General features: G+C 34.6%; 1 protein-coding gene across 6 annotated transcripts in view; it reads right to left on the reverse strand.

Moving 5' to 3' along the window:
- The window catches only part of SMARCA1 (SNF2 related chromatin remodeling ATPase 1), a 68,640-nt gene that overhangs the window by 15,367 nt on the left and 33,065 nt on the right, over window positions 1-20,208 (reverse strand). For all 6 annotated transcript variants that reach the window (XM_020889682.2, XM_020889681.2, XM_020889680.2 and 3 more), the window contains 5 exons: window positions 19,323-19,442; window positions 13,626-13,736; window positions 13,253-13,366; window positions 4,545-4,667; window positions 2,389-2,521 (listed from right to left, as the gene is read on the reverse strand). In XM_020889682.2, coding sequence (XP_020745341.2) covers window positions 2,389-2,521; window positions 4,545-4,667; window positions 13,253-13,366; window positions 13,626-13,736; window positions 19,323-19,442 — 601 coding nt within the window. The remainder of the gene's footprint in view (window positions 1-2,388; window positions 2,522-4,544; window positions 4,668-13,252; window positions 13,367-13,625; window positions 13,737-19,322; window positions 19,443-20,208) is intronic.

A 20,208-nucleotide genomic window follows, 5' to 3' on the forward strand; every position in this document is an offset into this window, starting at 1 on the left:
AATTCTGTCATCTTACATAAATGAATCCAAGGAACTATAGAATGAAGACTTAGCAGGAAATGATACAGTGAACTTATACTGTTTATACTTAAGATTCAGATTTATCAGTATATATAGACATATATATATATACACACACACACACATATATATGCATATACACAGGCTCAGATGGTAAAGTGTCTGTCTGCAATGCAGGAGACCCAGGTTCGGTCCCTGGGTCCCTTGGGAAGATCCCCTGGAGGAGGAAATGGCAGCCCACTCCAGTACTCTTGCCTGGAAAATCCCATGGACGGAGGAGCCTGATAGGCTACAGTCCATGGGGCCGCAAAGAGTTGGACATGACTGAGTGACTTCACTTTCACTTTCACATGTGTGTGTATGTGTGTGTGTATATATATATATATATATATATATATATGTTCAATTATTAAATACTCTTAAGGTGTAATAAATGAGCGATATTCAATAACTCTTTTCATTTAAAAGTAAGACCTCAACAAGAAGATTTTAGGTTAGCAATTTCCCTTTCATGAAATATTATGAAGCTTTTTTTCTACTTTATTTATTTTTTATTTATTTGGCTGCACTAGGTCTTAGTCGTGGTAAGTGGGATATTCTATCTTAGTTGCAGCATGCGGGATCTAGTTCCCTGACCAGGGATTGAACCCAGGCCCCCTGCATTGGGAGAGTGGAGTCTTAGCCACTGGACCACCAGGGACATCCCTATTATGAAGTTTTTGATTATCCATCTCAGATGACTAGAATTTCAAAAGGTACTACAGATATTGATTTAAGCTATGTTTTTATTTGAACATTATATCCTCTAGCACAGCCCCAATCAAACTGTCCTGAGTTAGTCATCCTACCTGGCCTGGTGTCAATTTGAAGGAATATCTGACATAATATCTTCTTTAATCAACTTTTTTTTTCTTGCAACTTCATACACATTGATGCTTAGTCCCCTTCCTATCTTTTGAAGAAAATTCTACTTCAGAAAATTTCTCAGCACATATTTTTTTTACACTATTTTCATTCAACTCTTGTGGCTAAAATTTAACTCTCTCCTCTATTTTACCCCTTTTTAAGTCTCCAAATGCCCTAAACTTAAGTGGCAAATGTTAACAGCAGTAGTAATGTTATCCTGATATCAAAGTAAAGAACATTCATAGACTTGATGTTATACTACACGAAATAACAACTCAATATAATCCACCTCTAAAGTCCCTGGCAATCACCAGAAGGCTCTTTCACATTTCCAAAAGAAAAATAAAGTATCTTCTCCCTAATTACACATACTTATTCAAGCACTAGCACTATAAATAAATTAGAAGTTAAAAAATAAATTAATTAGAAGTTGTTCCTAGTCTGTATTAATCTTTGGCATATTTATTAGTATTTCAATGTTTCCTCCCTACTATTTTTCACAGCAAAAATATAGAATTTCACTTGTTAGGCTAAGTAGGCTTTGAGGGGCTAGCACAGAAATCTAAACCTACTTTGTAACATTTCTATGGGGAAAAATGTCCTAGGTTCTATATAGCTGCTGCTGCTGCTTCTAAGTCACTTCAGTCGTGTCCGACTCTGTGCGACCCCATAGACGGCAGCCTACCAGGCTCCTCCATCCCTGGGATTCTCCAGGCAAGAACACTAGAGTGGGTTGCCATTTCCTTCTCCAATGCGTGAAAGTGAAAAGTGAAAGAGTGAAGTGGCTAAATTTGAGAACTCAACCTATTTGGACTTCAGAAACTTCCTATGTTCTACATAAAGAAAACTTACTACACATACTTGTCTATTTTAATAAGATTTCTTTTCAGAAGCCTGAGGTTGGCTGCACTGTGACATGGAAATCAGTATCCACTCCATATGCTTTGGCACATAATTTAGCTCTGGTCAAGACCAAAGACACAGCTGAGTAAGAGAGGGAGTTGATTCCAGGACCTGTCAACAAATTTATTCAAGCAGTCTTTTCAGATCTACTCCAGCTTGCCTGGAGTTAATGCAATTCATATAACCTCCCTGGAGCAAACTGGAACCCTGAGAGTGTCTGAGGATCTAAAAGAACCTGATAGGAATTCTCTACTTTAAGGACAACCTAGAAAAACACTAATTCCATCCACTGAAACTGAAGTCTTAGACTTGACTTGCCCAGAACCCTTGTTTTATCGGTGCTATACTTGGCTCTATTAGCTAACTAGCAGGGACAACAGCAATTTGTTTTTGTAAGTCTTATCATCTTTTCATAGAAATGCAATTATATTTTATACTTTCACCTACAGTTTATTCATAAAAGTCTAAAGGTCTCTGAACAAAGGTATAATTAAACTGACACAAAGAAATGCGTAAGGTTACAAGTAAAACACCATTTTTGAAGTTATATATACAAACCTGAATACTCCATGACCTCCTCAGGGGATTTGCCCTCCACTTCTCGAGCTATATTATCAATGTCATCTCTTCCATATTTCTCATTAGCTTTAATGAACTGATTGAAATCTCGCTTAGTCCAGTTTGTGAATCCCTGTGAACAAAAAAGCAAGCATCATCAATAGAGGTTAAATTAACAACTCCAAATATTATTCTATTTAGCTCTATACAACAATACATTAAAAAGAGGTCAAAAGACTTAAAATTTTTCTCCTTATAAAATCCCAGGTTTTTTTATGTTGGAATCAAGTTGAGTTAGTGTTACTGCAAAAATAACTACTTTTCTATCATAAAGAGAATATATTTCCCTGTAAGTACTAAAAACTGATTTATAGTTCCAAGATATTATATAGTTTTAACTCCATATTTTATAGATGCCTACTACATTAAAATACAAATGCATAAAATAAAAATGTTAATATAAATGCTGAAGTCCTGGATATTCTAGTACTTCATTTTTTTCACAGATGTGTTCCCATGTAAATTAAGAAAAAAATGTGGATGCTTTAAATAAAAAAAATACATAAAGAAAAAAAGACTGAAGAAAACTTTTATAACTCTTTACATCATTCCAAACTACTATGAATAAATAATTTCTGTTCAAAATTATATTCATAAATAGGATTTCTATAAACGGTGTTATTGGGCCCACTTGATTTCTTTCCTAAAAGAGAACAGTTTGACCAATCAATGTTTTCAGTCTCTTTGGTATTTATTAGCATGTCTCTGAAGTCACAAGACTAAATTTCTGTCTTCCACTCCTCCTGTCCCAACTCACATAAATGTGATACCCTCAACAAAGCAAAACTCCATCCCTAACCTCTAGTTGATAAAGTTTTCCGATTACCCCACATTTTGTTCCTTTGTACTCCTGTGATTTTTTTGAAAGAATTATTTAGGGCAGTAAAGAAAAGTGACTAAAGATGACTTCAAGTACTAAGAGAGGCAAAAAATTGATTCTGTTTCTAATTACAAACAAAAGCAATTTCTCAGTTGAGACTGTATATTCACAATATGTTGTACATTTACAATATACTGCCAGCCAAGGAACATTCTAAGACCATAACTTTATTTTTGTGTTCAGGAAATAAATTTTGAAAATAAAACATGAATTTTTAAATGTTTTATTTTATTCTATGGTAAGTCCTAATATTTAGCCAGCTGCAATTACATTTTCCAACTGAACTTTATGACTTCCAGGCATTTGGCTCAGAAACTTATGAATGTAATTTGTAAAAATTCATTCAATAAAATCACATGTTATAACAAAGAAAAGATCTATATAATAAATAAGATATAAATATAAAAATGAACTTTCAATAATTAATATGGAAAATTTCCTAGCACTGGGCTTTGCATATCACTCAAAAGAATTTGTTGAATGATAAATCTTGCTGGCTATTTTCTATACTAAGGTAGAACACATTTTTATTTATTATTTTGCAAGTATCTTTTGCACTGTAATTCTTTTTATCTTCTACAGGTTATTTTGGAAGTATGTCACTCATAAAACTCATTAAAGCAACAATGACCAGAAAGCATTAATATATTGTTCAAATGAAAATGTTTATATTTGTTATTAAATATAAATATTATTTAAATATTTAATAATTACTAACTTTTAACTATACAATGAGTATCTTTAAAAGTTTCAGAAATTTCTCACCATTGTATTAAAGTTCTTTTCAAGAAAGGATATGAAGCATTTTGAGAATTATGAAGCCATTCCATAAATAAAAGATTAGTAGAGTATAATTTCAGAGGACAGCTCATAATCAATAAAATAAATTTTTAAGAATATGCTAGTAATTACTGTCTATCAGGATTCATATGTGGGTTAAGTGACTTTAGTATAATTGATAAAATGCATGTCTTATTTCTAATAATTGACACATATTTTTCATTTATGTATCTTTTAGTATTTCCAAAACTGTTTTATGTAAGGGATTAAAATATAGGGACAGCTGATCTAAATGTATGTCTACACTAAGGCCCTGTGCTGTGCTGGTGTGTCTGATCAGGGTACCAGGCCCATACAATAAAAAGTAAGTGTAATCTATATTTTCTTTTCTTCTACTTGTTGACTAGAAGTATTTCAATCGCTTAAAATATTTTACTTGTGTGAGAAGTTTTTCTTTTTCTTCAGTCTCTTCTGGTGTAAGAGGTTCAGCTCCATCAATCTTTTTTTGTTCCTCTCTTTGAGCAACAGCTGGATTTGGGATATCAGGATTCCTTGGGACCTAAAGATCGAGAGATGTATTATGAGTAAACTGTTGAGAAAAATTAATTAGGGGTGTACATACTTGTATCAATATGTAGAGTTATTTCAACGGTAAATTATCATACCATGACACACGATTCTCTCCACATTTCTACTACCATGATATTACCAAAGTAAAATTGTTCTTAAATGTGCCATGTGGTATTTTATAGTTAAAAACCCATTGCTAAAAAAAAAAAACCCATTGCTAAATGCCACATTATATTCTAGATTTAATCATACTGTGGAACAAAAAAACATCCCTATGATATCGTTAATACATGGTAATAATATCATTATCCCCAACACCAACATTATACAATAAAATCTCAAGCCCAGAAACAAAAAGTCTGGTAATACGGAAAGAGTCCATATTCACCTGGCAATATAGACCAGGGTATAGAAGTGGCAATGCACCTGAAGATTGCATCCAATGCTCTGATCAGTTCAGCGTGCAAAAAGAAAGGAGTGCTTTTACTGCCTGCCAGGGTATGGAAAGAGAGACCATCTTCACATAAAATGCAAAGACTGAAAGAACTGACAGATAAAGAAGAAGCAAAAAAAAAAAGAGAGAAAGAAAGAGACTATATATATATATATATATATAAGAGGGAAGGGATAAGCAAAGCACACAAACAGCTGCGATGGGGCCTGCAGTCAAGGGAAAAAGACTACAGCAGCCGTGACCAACAGAAAGTGTAGTGTATACTATACATCTCTGCATAGTATAGAGAATTGCAATACACTGACAACTGAGAAGAGAGCTCAAGTTCAAAAGACTGAGGACAGAAGCTCAGCTCTACAAGGAAGCAAGCAGTCAGCCAGTCATCTGTATCTCAAAACTGTAGCCCCAGGGGCCTCCGTGTGGCCCCATGAACACAGACAACCCGTACAGTTCAGCAGTATGGAGCAGCATTCACTGTATGGAGTGATAAACTAAGTTACTCAGCGCAAAGCCTCACATCATTTTTAAGTGCATCTGCAGTGACAATGCAGCACATTGATTTAGGAGGGCAGGTATATAACATATATAGTACATTATTTATAGCATTCCATTAAATATGGCAAGAAGAGGATTGATGGTAAGCCTTCCACTGTTTGGAATGCACATCATAAATGACTCATCCTCCAAGGGTATCAAATAGTCACAGTTTTACTGTGATGTAATTATAAATGCATATTAGGGTATATCTCTCTAATCGTTATACATATTTCATAGCGTTTCAACCACAGGATTGTAACTTAAATGTTTTAAAAAACTATTGTATCCAGTAGTTGTTTAAATATGAAACCTACTAACTGGGCAATTAAAAACCAATACTGAAGGACTTCCCTGATGGTCCAGTGGTTAAAACTCTGTGCTTCCAATGCAGGGGCACAAGTTTGATCCCTGGTCAGGGAACTAAGATTCCACATGCATGGTGTGGCCAAAAGTAAAAGTCTTAAAGAAATACTGAAAAAACAGATTCATTTATAATCATCAGTATGAGACAATCAAATTAGTAAGTACTGACTGTCTATTTTATCCATAGCACTATGACAGGTGTTCACTGGAATATAAAAAGTAGCCAACATGGTCCTTGCCTACAAGGAGCTCACAACCTAGTTGTGGAATTCTGAGCTGTACTCTAAGAATTCTAAAGATCTGGGGAGATGGAAAAGAGAGGAAGAATACTCTAGGCTGGAGCAGTAAAGCAAAAACAGTGAAGGCAAAAACCAGAAGGAGCAAATATAGAGTTTATGTTGAGAAGGGATAAGAAACAAGGCCAGGTGGAGACGGAATTAGAAGGCCTTCTCAAACCACACAGTAGGCAACAGCAAGCCACTGGAGATTACAAGGGAGTAGTGTTATATCACCTGTAAACCTTGTGCTGGATGGACTGAAGTAGGGAAGCGACTAGAGGCAAGAGAACCAGCTAAACTAGTCTAGAAATGAGGTATGATTACCTGACCTAGGATGATAGCAAATGGAAATGAAAAGGAAGCTGTAAATTAAAAATGAAGTATAGTTCAGTTATATGCATGGTTTAACGTAACTTTTTTCAATAGCTAAATTCCACTGTTAGATTACCAGCACACCAGCAATTTCACTCTGAACTATCACAAAGACTTTTAGGAGAATGCTTACAATAGCTTTACTTACAAGAGCCAAAATCCAGAAAACAGTCCAGATGTCCGTCAACAAGAGACTAGATAAGCAAACTGTGCTATTTCCTTACAATGGAATAGTACTCGGCAATAAAAAGGAATGAACCATTGATAATGAGACAACATGGATGAATCTCAAAAACATTATGCTAAGTGAAAGAAGCCTTACAAATATTATACGATTCCATTTCTGTGAAACTCCAGAACAAAAAACCTGATCTACAGAGGAAAATAATATCAGAACAGTGAGTCTGTCTGGGGAGTGGGTTTGGGAATTGACTGGAAAGATGCACTTTCTGGGGTGACAGTAATGTTCTACATTTTTGTAGGGACATCAGTTATGTGGGCATACCATTTGTCAAAATTCATCAAGTGATACACAAGATTTATATATTTCAGTGTATATAAATTTTATCTTAAAAATCAAATAAATATTGAACTCTGGCTAATAATATGCATATTGAAGTGCTTTTGGGTGAAATATGTCTGCAACTGGGAAATGCATTAAAAAATAAGGATATTCATTTGATAGAAAGCTGGAGAAATGGTTAAATAGGTGATAAAGCAAATATAGTAAGATGTAAATTGGAGAATATATGTGGTGTTCACTGTATAATTATTTCAACATTTTTCTATATTTGAAATTTTTTCATAATAAAATGTTGAAAAAATTACAGACACAGCTTTAAAAGTTTAACAGACCCCCTTAAATTGCTGGTGAAGTTACTTTGGCCTCAAATTTTAATTTTAATTGAGGAAAACCTATTTAATCTTAAGATATTGCTCTACCAAATAGCTTTGAACTTTGCATACCCAAAAACCCTTACTTTAACAAAAAATTTCACAAATACCTCATTTTTATGATAGAAAATGGATTATACACCAACACAAAATAAACTGCTTATTCCTATGTAGATATTCCCCAACACTAAAAATTCACCCCTTGAATTTTAATAAAGGCAAAATCAGAATATTACATTATATCCATTAGATTTTAGGATCCACTGCTCCTGTTTTTAATACAGCAAAACTTGAGAATGACATTTAATTTTACATTTACTATTTTAATTCTAAAAATTACTCAAAAATAGCTGTTAGAATTTTTTAATTAGAAATGACTCAAAATTCCTAAATTCCTGTCTCTCCTACAAATAATCTACTTCTTAATATTTATTATTTTTAAAAGGTATTCATTTTTCACCTCATGAGGTTTTATGAGCATTAAGCTCCCCTTGATCTCAAAGTGCTATAAAAGAATTAAATAGACAAATTATAGGCCAATAGACTAAACAGATACCTAGATAGTATCTCAAGTAATCATATTGTATATATCTCACTGATGGTCCCCAGCAACACTTAACATACAAGAAGTTATCTTTCAAGAAAACAGCTCAATTATTATTTAGATTTCTAGTCAGACTGCAAGGAATTTGTGATTAAGAGCTATGTTCCATGGAAAAGTGAAAAACTTTTTGGAGGGTCATGTTTCTTAGGAGTTTCAGCAAGCATTTCATAGAAATATGGAGTACAGAATTAAATGTGACAACACACAAAATGAAAGTAGTGACCTGAAATCAACTCACGTATTTTAGTGCTACCACAACAAAACAGGTGGCCCACAATGACACATTACCAAAACTCACAAAGATCATAGAACTTCCTGCATTTGTCAAATGTTTACATCCACTTCTAAAGAATTGTTTTACTGAAGATATATGTTAGAATGTTCTACAGCCTTCTTCAGCTTCTACTACGGCAAAACTCTTTCACTGCAGGTCTTTAGACTCCATGGGACTTCAGGATACTCTGGATTTTTAAAATTCTGCAATTGAAATTTCAATTCAGTCACCTTCTTCCAACACAAAGATTTTAGTGAACAAGTAATTAAAAGCATTAGGGTAACTCCTTTACACAAGAGCAATGAAGCTTCTGAATATGTCTAACTTGCAACAAGGTCAAAACTTAGACAGCAGGGAAAACAGGCACATGATACACAGCTCTCCACCAAGCGGTGAGAGCAAAACAACTACTTCTCTCAGCTTCAAATAAAACAAAACTCTTCAATTCCAGATCTTATTATCAACAATACTGCTGTGACTTTGTCATGCCGAGTATGGAACGGAAAAAACACAACAGGAAATAAAAATGCAAATAAGCAGGCCCTGGAGAAAAATGCTATTTACCAACTGCTTCAAACCTACTGAGTCCCTCACTAGCTCCACCCCAAGTCACTAAAGAATATGACTGTGGGGACTCAAAATGGGCAAAATGGAACCATGCACCACAGTGACCCCAGCTTCACACAGAACCTCTAATCCCTGGGCTAACAATCATTTAAGCAAAAAGGGGGAGAGGAGTCCCTTTTTGAGAGCTTAACTATGTACAGAATATCAGGAAACTCAACACAACGGTCCCGTTTATCTGAGAACAAACTATTGCTCCGTTCACTTTTGTGGCTCGGGTTGAGTTTTCTGGAGGTTTAGTAGGAGGAAAAAAAATCAATGCTAGATATCCTTGAGAAGATATGCCCAACACTTATCAATACCACATCGTCCTTAACAGGAAGCTTTTGCAGATGATTAACATGCCATGCTCATCTGTCCATACAGTCGGCCCTCTGTATCTGTGGGTTCTGCATCCGTGGATTCAAGCAACCTCAGATAAAAAAATATTCGGGAAAAAAAAATTCCAAAAAGTTCCAAAGAGTAAAACGTGAATTGGCTTTGGTTGCATGCAGGTAACTATTTACATAGCATTCACATTGTATTTAAACCTATTTGCATAGCAATTACATTGGATTAGGTAATGTAAGTAATACAAACATGATGTAAAATATATGGACACATTTGCATAGGTTACATGCAAATCCTACGCCATTTTATTTAAGAGACTTGAGCATCCACGGATTGTGGTACCTGTGGGGGCTTCTGGAACCGATGCCCCGCAGATACTGAGGGACAACCGTACTCAAACACAAGACCCACCCAATTAAAGCACCCACCTTAGCTCAGGTCTGTAGCCCCTGGTAAAGAATGGAAGAGACAAGGTTCAGAAAGAACCAACATCCAGGATATTTTCTTCTTTGTCTTGTAAATCCTCAGCTAAGTATGCATATGGAGGACCAAGGGAAGTCTTAAGACAATACAAAGGCAATCCGGGATGGGGCTGAGGAGAGCTTGGGACTAGGAGTGGAGTGCCAAGGGATCATTCTCCTTCCACCTCCAACCCACCACCACACTCCCAGCCACCTCCATCTTTTCATCTTCACACTGTGGCAGCTTCCTGGCTGGTTTCCCTGGAGAAACTCACCATTCTCTGTTGCAGCCAGAGTGGTTTTTAAAAATGTAAAGCTGATCATACTCTACCTCTTATAAGTGGTTTGACCTTGAGCAAATTACTCAAGGCCAATTACTCAACCTCTCTATGCCTCAGTTTCCCCAACCGTAAAATAGGTATGTAGTTTCAGGGCTCTTCTGAGAAGGATGAGCTAATCATTTTAAACAACTGAGGAGAGTAAGCAACACAAGTAAGGACTAAATAAGTATCTGCTGTTATTATTCCATCGCCCACCTACCCCTCTGCCTTAAATAAACATCTCAAAGGCTTTCTTTTGCTCTAAAGTTTCACCTAATTAATATGACCTATAATTAATGTTCAATGCTCCACATGATCCAACTCAACCCACTCATCAATCATTCTCCTTCTCACCACTCCCTAGCAACACTGGCCTTCTTTCAGTTTCTAAAGGGACACTCTTCCTTCCTACAACACCTCTGTATCTGTGGCTCCCCAACCTAGTGATCCTCTTCCATACTTCACTTGGCCAATTCCTATGCATCTCTCTGATCTCAACTTAAATGCTGATCCTTAGAGACCACCTCCCTGAACTCCCAGTCCACATTAGATATCCATGTTATGCTCCCTCGTAGCACCCTTTGTAAGCAATGAAACCAAATAAAGTCACTACTTTGTGCTTTCAGCGTAATGTCTGTGTCCCCCGTTAAAATGTAAGTACCATGTGTGAGGAACCCCCTTGTCTTATTCACCAGTTTATCCTCAGAGCTTGGCACAGAATCTGGCACAGGGGAGCACTCGATGAATATGTATCAAATGAAAAACAGCCCTCCTTTCACTCACACTCCCTTTCTTGTCACCTCTCTCCAGGAGGTAAAGAACAGAACACAGGAAGGTGCCATAGCATGGATTCCACGCCATCTTCCTTTTCATCACTCATCCCTTTCCTCTCTTCTCACATCTTCCTCCCTATCACCCTTTAAAAGTTGTACTTTCATTCCTCTCTCTTGTAAAGTTTCCTCTCTCCTCCATCTCCTTCCAGCTGGCCACTGCTCAACTGTTCATGTAAGACCCCCAACCCCTAACCAGAATTGCCTGTAGTGACAGTCCCTGTTTACATTAAAACCAGAGCTGTGGTGAGAATGTGGTGGGCACTATATTATCACAGGGAACAGAATTTCAGTATCTCCAAAGAAGGAATATAAGCAGCTATATTAGCAGAGGTGATTTTTTTATTGCTGCTACTTGACTACCACTTGGCTCACCTCCCATGTCAAACCACTGTAAACACAGTCCTTATTTAGGGCTGCAGAAAGAAGCAGAGTTATGTCACATGCAGAAATAGCCCCGAATGTCTGAGTGGTAGGAGCATAGCATTTGAATGCTTAGGACCTGTGTTTGAGACCAGCACCTTTGGCAACTCTGTTAGCTACCTGACCTTGAACAAGTCATTTAACCTCTCCGAACTGGTTTCCTCACCTATTATATAGAGGTGAAAACAACACCTATCTCATAGCATTTCTTAGAAATCAAATGAAGTGGTAAAGCATTATTCAATTATAAGATGTTCTACACAGATATTTGGTTGATTACTGAGGTCTAACATTTCAATTTGATTCTCCTTTCAAGTCTCACTAATAACAGTCAATAAAAGTAACAGAAAATAATGATCTAAAATGTTTAATAATCCCTAGTGGGATCATGTATATATATGCTTACCTCATGAAATCTTATTCACTACTTTATTAATTTTACTATTTTTATTTTACATTTTGAACCTATAATTTCCCTGTTTCTTCGAACGTATCGCTGTTTTCACTTTCTTTGAAGCTGGTTTTATACCTGATCTGATGTTCAACCGCGAGTACTTTACTCTTCTACAACTTCCTAAGAAGGATTTTATCCAGTCCTGTTGGTTAAATACATTCAAATTTAATCACATTTCCCTAACCAGATTATAACTAACCACTTTATTTATAAATGTTTACATTTATATTCACCCTAAGTTTCTTGTTCCTATTTATATATACATTTCCACTCACATTCACCTTAAGTTTCTTATCCCTATTTAAATATATCTAAACTTTGGTACATAAACAGCAAGCAAAACTTTTTTGTTCTATTTCAAAAGACAGTGCTCCAACTCTGGACACATAGTAGAAACATTCCAGAGAGTCATTCAGTTCCAAAATATGAACTAACTAAATATCTTATATATATATATACACACATATATATATGTATATATATATATACACATATATGGAGCTCTTCTAGGCACATGACAGCTACTAATCAAAATGATTGGTCATAGTTCCACTTGTGACAAAGATTCACAATAAATTTTAAAACACAGCTTTCAATTCATAAAACAAAAATCTTCATAAAATTATATGAGTGTTAGTATCTGCATAATTTTGTTCATACTATCAATTATTATACCCTTGGTCATCTCTTTCCATTCACTAGGAAGCCAATTTCAACATACAGAAATAGCCTGGAATGCTTAATCTCTCAATGTGATAGCTTTAGTATCACAAACTTTAAATTTCACTCACTATCAATAGGTTCCTATCTACCTATATAAATAAGAAATTTGAATTCCAAAAGATCATTTTTAAATTCCACAATTCACTATCATTATCATTATTTTAACACCTAAGTGAACATAATCTATTAACCACTAACGGGGCTTCTATCAATCTATGAACAATCAACATGAAAATACTATTTCTTGGTCATTTTGAGGAAAACAATCAAAAATTTCTTATCATCTACCATACATTCACTTCTATCTAAATACATACCTATTGCTTATTCTACATATTCTTTGAGCACATAAACACTAGCATTATTTAAATAAAATGAAATTTTAATATTTTTAAATATTTTTGAAATAGTAGATAATTCTCCATTAATCTCATTTTGTGATGATCTCACTGGTGACTGGGTAGTTTGATGCTTTACTTCTAGTAAAACCTTCTCTTTGATTTTAAAAGCACCACTATATTTATTTACTCTTAGGTTCTCTCACATTAAAATGGAACACTTTCTAGTCTAGCTTAATACATTACATTAGCTTAAAAGATTATATTATGCTAATCTAAAAAACTGAAAAATTACCTTATAGCCTACTGTCTTCCTATAATAAAGAATTTCCTTTTCAAGGAGCTCAAATAAACGTGGTGGGAAAAATTGAAAATCCTGAACATTTGGCTGTTTTGGAGGTCGTGGAGCCTGTGGGGAAAAAAAATGCATTACACACATATTTGTTTTCAGTTCATGAAGTGAACTTATCTTTTCTTATTTCTTTTATATGTAGAAAAATAAATACAATGGAATCCATTCATAAGGCTGGGGCATATCAAGTACTTTTCTGTATTGTTATTTTTTTAGAGGCTAAGATTTAGCACTAATATAAGTAAATCTGAATCAGAGACCATGCTACAAGAGAATTCTGCCATAGGACATGAAACCTGGCCTCACACTGCTTTACCTTTGGAACCTTCGGCTCACTAACACGTAAAGCCTCTCTGAAGTAGGCATCCACAGCGTAGTTTGCTTTGCGTTCTCGTTTGGGAGGTTCAATCCATTCCACCATTCCAAGCTGTACACAAAAACAAGAATGCAGAGTTTAATTACTCCAAATTGTTTTATAAATATCCAGTACATCAAGGCTGTAGAAGTGTGAGAAAACCAAAGCATTAAGAAGAATCAAAACTTGATTTGTAAAACTCTCACTGGAAGAGATACATGCACCCCAAAAGAATCTGGAAAAATAACTAAATCACTATGCTGTACACTTGAAACTAACACAATATTGTAAATCAACTATACTTCAAAACAAAAAGTGTTTTTAAGTCACAGCTATACATCCCAAATTCCAAAACCTCGTTCTATATAGCAATTTTAGGTGCAAGGATGGTTTTGGTTTTTTTTTTTTTAAGTATGTGTGAAGCTTAGCTCTTCCTTATTAGTAATTGAGAATTTGTACAATCTGGTTAATATTTTATGTCAAAATAAATAGTGACTTAATACTGGAGGAAGACTAACATTGGTTCTGGTAACTCTGTTAAGTGTATGAATTAGAAAACAGTTGAAAAGCATGAAATACTGAATATCAACATGACAGCCACATATACCTTCAAATCAAGAGAAATTTTAAAATGAGACCTCTTAGTAAGGTAGTTGTGAGACAAGCCAGTGGAATCAGAAAGACTTGAATTTGAAACAGGTTCTGCCACTTTATCAACTGTGTAACTTTGAAGAAATTATTTTTTCCATCTGTAAAATGGTAATAATAATAATACCTACCTGAGGATTACATGGACCATATATGTGAAAGCATTAGGTAACTGCCAAGAGCTAAATGTAAGCTATTATTAAACATCCAAAGTGGGGTGATTTAGTAGCATTTGGTAGACAATGATTTGGTAGCATTACAAAACTTTACTCTGATATCAGCTAGAAAAAGTTATTTAAAAGTCAATATACAAAAGTGACAAAATGAAGTTCTAGAGTCTGAGGTATGGTTTTCTAGCTCAGATATTTTTCTTGATTTCACACTACCTAGCCTAGTGCTTTTACATAAAACTGGCCACTAATCTACAGTTAATGGTCCCACTCTATTTGACCACATCTACAGGCTGAGTTTTAAGAGTGTATAACACATTTTAAGTATTTTTTAAGCTAATACATTAACTAAGATGACTAGAATGGTTAGAAATCTACAAATTCTCAGTGTCTAAAGAAGTAAAGGATAAAGTCAAATAAAATGGCGGCATCCACATATGGAAACATCTGTGAGACAGAAAAAAATAGTTCTTTGTTAGACTAAATGTCTCTTTTAACTCTGTAAGTTCATAACAGATGGATAGAATAATGTGAGTTTATGTAAAATGAGAAATACTCACAACAGTGAAATGAGTTGTTTTGTTTTTCCCCTCAGATGGGCTAATGTGAGATGACAGTAATGGAAAAGACATTTTTCAATAACTAATATTTTATTTGTCTCAATTGGGGTTAAAATAAATCAATAATAATGACTTTCTAAAAGTAATGTATCTGGCCATTTAACCTATACATGTGTGAAGGTCTAGGTACTCAAATTTGAAACAAGTATTAAAGGCCAATTCCTGAACTTTCAAAAACAGAACAAATATGCTAAATTAGTTTTAGATAAGAGTACATTAATACAAACTTATTTAGGTCAATTTATTCAGAATCAATGTCAGACACTGTGACTTAATTCATCAAGTATGGTTATGAACCAATGCAACTAGTTCAGCAAATCTTATATGAAAATCTCCCTTACTGTGCAATTTCCATGATATGTATGAACAACATTCTTACAAGTTTTCAATTCTTTTCAAAGGACAGTATGAACCTATTTTAAGAACCTATCTAAAAAATAAGGAAACACATAATAAAATATAATCTCAACTCAGAATATTCAGATAAATTCTGATTTAATCATTTAATTATAAAAGTATATAAAAAAGTATGTCATTATAATTGTTATTAAAATTTTTTGTTATCTGCACATCATTTTTGCTTAGAAGCACAGGAAAACTTGTTATATTAGAAATGACAAATATTTTATCAAGCCTAATTTTTCCCTAAGAATGTAGATAAAGATGCACCAGTGATGGTTAGACTCTTCACTGTTTAATATTTTCTACTTTAAAAAACACTCTTAAAACCAATAAGCCCACAGGAATAACTGCAAAATTAATTTTTAAAAAGTCACATAATGAGATCTAAAAAGCTTATTAGGAAGGCAGTTCCTACGCTGTGCATGCAGGCTATCACCTCCATCTTATCAGAGTAAACCATAAATGGTCTCAATTAAAGTTAGAGATGGAATAACCAGATAGATTTTGGTCAAGATACTAAAAACTAACCAGGAATAATGGTAGCAACAAAGCATTATCACCACACTAGTTGCAATGCAAATTAAAATGACTCACCTCTCATTTTTCAATAAAATCAATACCCAAGAATAAGCTTTTTTTATTTTAAAAATTCATTCTGTCAGTTAAAAAATATAACAGCTTTATAGAACAATTTGAGTAACAAAATTAAAATGACAGAATTGTATTATAACTGAAAAAATATTCTTAAGTCCATGCTGATATAAATAAATGAGTATAGAAATAAATGGGGAGAAGGGACAGCTTTTCCTTACAGAAAAATCCCAATTAATAAATATAGATGGAATGAAGGAAATACAAAATTACCGTTAGGTAAACGCCCCAATAACCATTGTAGGCAAACTCCACCAAGAGATGCCAAAATCAGTGTGTAAAACTTTGAGGAGTAGCTCCCCCCACCAAGATATTTATCAATTACAAAGGGAAAATTGGTAACTCTACAGTGGAAAAATCCAGCAGACGTCACCTCAACAAAGTGACTAAGATTAATGTCCCCAGTAACACAACATAGTGACATCATGTTCCCTGGTATGACGTACTGAGAAAGACAGAACATCCCTTCCAAGGCATTCTTGCCAAAAACACAAAATCTTTCATGAAAAAAAAACAAAAACCCAAAGTGAAAGACAAACTACGAGACAGCAGAAAAATGCTGTTCAAAAGTGTCAAGGTTATGAAAAATAAAGAAAGGCTGAGAACTATCACAGATTAGAAGAGACCAAGGAGACACAGCAATGAAATGCAATGAGAAGACAAGCCAGACTGAGAGAAAGTGTTTGCAAAAGACCTATCTGACTACCAACCAATGTTTCATGTAAACTCTGAGAAGAAATAAATCTTGTCTTATTAAAAAAAAAGAAAAAGACAGCTGATAAAAGACTGTTATCCAAAATATACAAAGAACTCTTAAAACTCAACAATAAGAAAATAACCAATCCGATTTTTAAATGGGCAAAAGATCTGAAAAGACACCTCCCTAATGAAATACACAGATGGCAAATAAGCAAGTGAAAATATGTTCCACATCATTCATCAGTGAAATACAAATTAAAACAAAGATATAATACTACACTGCATGCTTGCTCAGTAGAGTCCCAGGTATGGAACCTACATCTCCTGCACTGGCAGGTAGATTCTTCACCACTGTGCCACCTGGGAAGCCCCGTTCACTGCCCATGAGAATGTAAACAGTATGACCATTTTGGAAGACAGGTTGTCAGTTTCTTACAAAATTAAATATTCTTACCATACAATCGGGGCTTCCCTGGTGGCTCAGTTGGTAAAGAATCCACCTGCAATGCAGGAGACCTGGGTTCTATCCCTGGGTTGGGAAGATCCCCTGGAAAAGGAAATGGCAACCCACTCCAGTATTCTTGCCTGGGAAATCCCATGGACAGAGGAGCCTAGTGGGCTACAGTCCATGGGGTCGCAAGAGTCAGACATGACTTAGCAACTAAACCACCACCACTACCATACAATCCAACAATTGTGCTCCTTGGGATTTACCCAAAAGAGTTGAAAATCTATATCCCCACAAAAACCTGCACATGAATGTTTATGGCAGCTTTATTCATAATTGCCAAAACTTGGAAGCAATCAAGATGTCCTTCAGTAGATAAATGCATAAATAAACTGTAGTACATCAGAAATGGATCTTAGCACTACAAAGAAATGAGCCATCAAGTCATGAAAAGACACAAAGAAACTTTAAATACATATTACTAAGTGAAAGAAGCCAAGCAGAAAAGGCTACATACTGTATGATTCCAACAATATAATATTCTGGAAAGGGCAAAACTATGGCAATAGTACAAAGATCAACTGTTGTCAGGAGCTGAGGGGAAGGTGGGATTACTAGGCAGCACACAGAGGGTTTTTAGGGCAATGAAACCATCCTGGATGATATTATAATGGTGGATATCAATCATTTATAAATTTATCCAAATCCATAGACCGTACAATTCCAAAAGTGAACCCTAATGTAAATGATGGCCTTTGCATGATAATGATATGTCAATGTAGGTTCAACAGATGTTCAATGAGATGTTGATAGTGTAGGTTGATAGTGTAGGAAGCTCTCGGAGGGGGGCAGATAGAATATGGGAACTCTTTGTATTTTCCACTCCTTTTTGCTATGAACCTAAAACTGCTCTTAAAAATAAAACTGTTTTTAGAAACTGCAAAGTGGGATCCTGGATTGTAAACCCTGGAACAGGGAAAGGATACTAGGGTACTGGGGGAAAAGGTTAACTTTCTATACTTGATCATTGTAATATGATTAGGTAAATTGTTAACATGGGAAGCTGAGTGAAGGATACATGTGGACTCTGTACTATTTTTTGCAATAAAGTCTAAAGCCATTTTAATATTAAAAGTTTTAAAAAGTACAGCCATAATTTCAGTTTAAACAGAGAAAATAAACAAAATTCCCATTTTTTCAAGGGAACTTTGTGGCCTATGAAGTATATTACAAGGCATTATTTTATGAGACCACCTGTAACAAAGTCCTTCCAGAATTTAACCAACTATATGTCAACAATAATATTATTACTAATGTAATTAATACTAAATACTGCACATTTTGTTCTAATCGCTCTAAAATGTAATTACTACAACCTCCATTTGATTGGTGAAAACACTGATGATCTAAAGTCACTTGATTATGGTTACCAAAGGGGAAAGGGGGGGAGGGATAAATTAGGAGTTTGGGATTAACATATACACACTACTATATATAAAATAGATAACCAACAAGGACCTACTGTATAGCACAGGGAACTATACTCAATATTTTGTAATAACCTATAAGGGAAAGAAATCTGGAAAAAAAAATAGGTGCACATATAACTGAATTGTTTTTCTGTATACCTGAAACTAACACAACATTGTAAATCAACTATACTTCAACTAAAAAAAAATTTTTAAGTCACTTAATTAGTAATAGAGTTATGATTTCAGCTTCAGAATCCAGGAACTCAACCAAAATCCTATACTACTCCTCAAAAACCAAAGTAGTGGTACAGTAATAGCAGCAACAGCAAGAATGATAATGATGATAGTGATAGTGGTAATAATAATAACAATAAACAACCAGCAAAATATATTAAAAATAGCCCGTGGATAAGATCATTTTGACCTACATAACTTTCACTCTATCGAAGAGTATTGTAACAGGTAAATGCCAGTGTTTTGTTAAATATTTAATTGTTATGGGAAGAAATGCTAATCTGAGAATCTAACGGTTGACAGTAAAAAGTTACCTTCTGTTTTTCTCTATAATCTTCTCCTTCAAACTTGTACAAACTTTGTTCAATGTCCATTCTAAAATTTCTCAGAGAAGACTCTCCCATTTTCTGCAAGCGTTCATTCATCTCTGCGGTCTAAAGTTGAATGCATTGAAATCAGAAAATTATCACTGAATTACTTACAAAAATCTGTGAATTCTCTGTCTTTTTAAAGGCAATTATTGATATGAAATATAAAATCTGTTCATTTACAAGGTAATAATGCAATGCTAACATCAAACTTGAATATAAATTTAATTTACCCCAAGTATTTTAAATATTTCAATGGTTCTTCTTAAGTGCTCTCACTAAGGCTTTCTCTAAAATCTTTCATCATTGAAAATATAGCCCTATTATAATTTCTGCTGCATAATTTTAATGGGACACATGGTAATGCTAAAACAAAGGCAAACTTGGACTAAACAACACATCTGCACACTAATATGAAACATAATAATATAAGATTGCTCAAAATCCAACCTCAGATACCTGAAAAGGTGCTCAATATCAATAATTGCCAGGGAAATGCAAGTCAAAGCCACAAGGAGATAGCATCTCATACCTGTTAGAATAGCTATTATCAAAAAGACAAGAAATAGCAAGTGCTGGTGAGGATGTGGAAAAAGAGGAACCCTTGTGCACTACTGCTACTAGTACAGCCACCATGGTAAACAGTATGAAGTTTCCTCTAAAAATTAAAAATAGAGCTACCATATGATCCAGCAATTCTAAACTCCACTTCAGGGTATTTATTTGAAGGAAATGAACTCATTAATTCGAAAAGATACCTTTACCCCCATGTTTGTTGCAGCACTATTTACAATGGCCAAGACAGGAATACAACCTAAATGTCCATCGATGG

This window comes from Odocoileus virginianus, unplaced genomic scaffold (assembly GCF_023699985.2).
Source record: "Odocoileus virginianus isolate 20LAN1187 ecotype Illinois unplaced genomic scaffold, Ovbor_1.2 Unplaced_Scaffold_2, whole genome shotgun sequence".
Taxonomy (NCBI): Eukaryota; Metazoa; Chordata; class Mammalia; order Artiodactyla; family Cervidae; genus Odocoileus; species Odocoileus virginianus.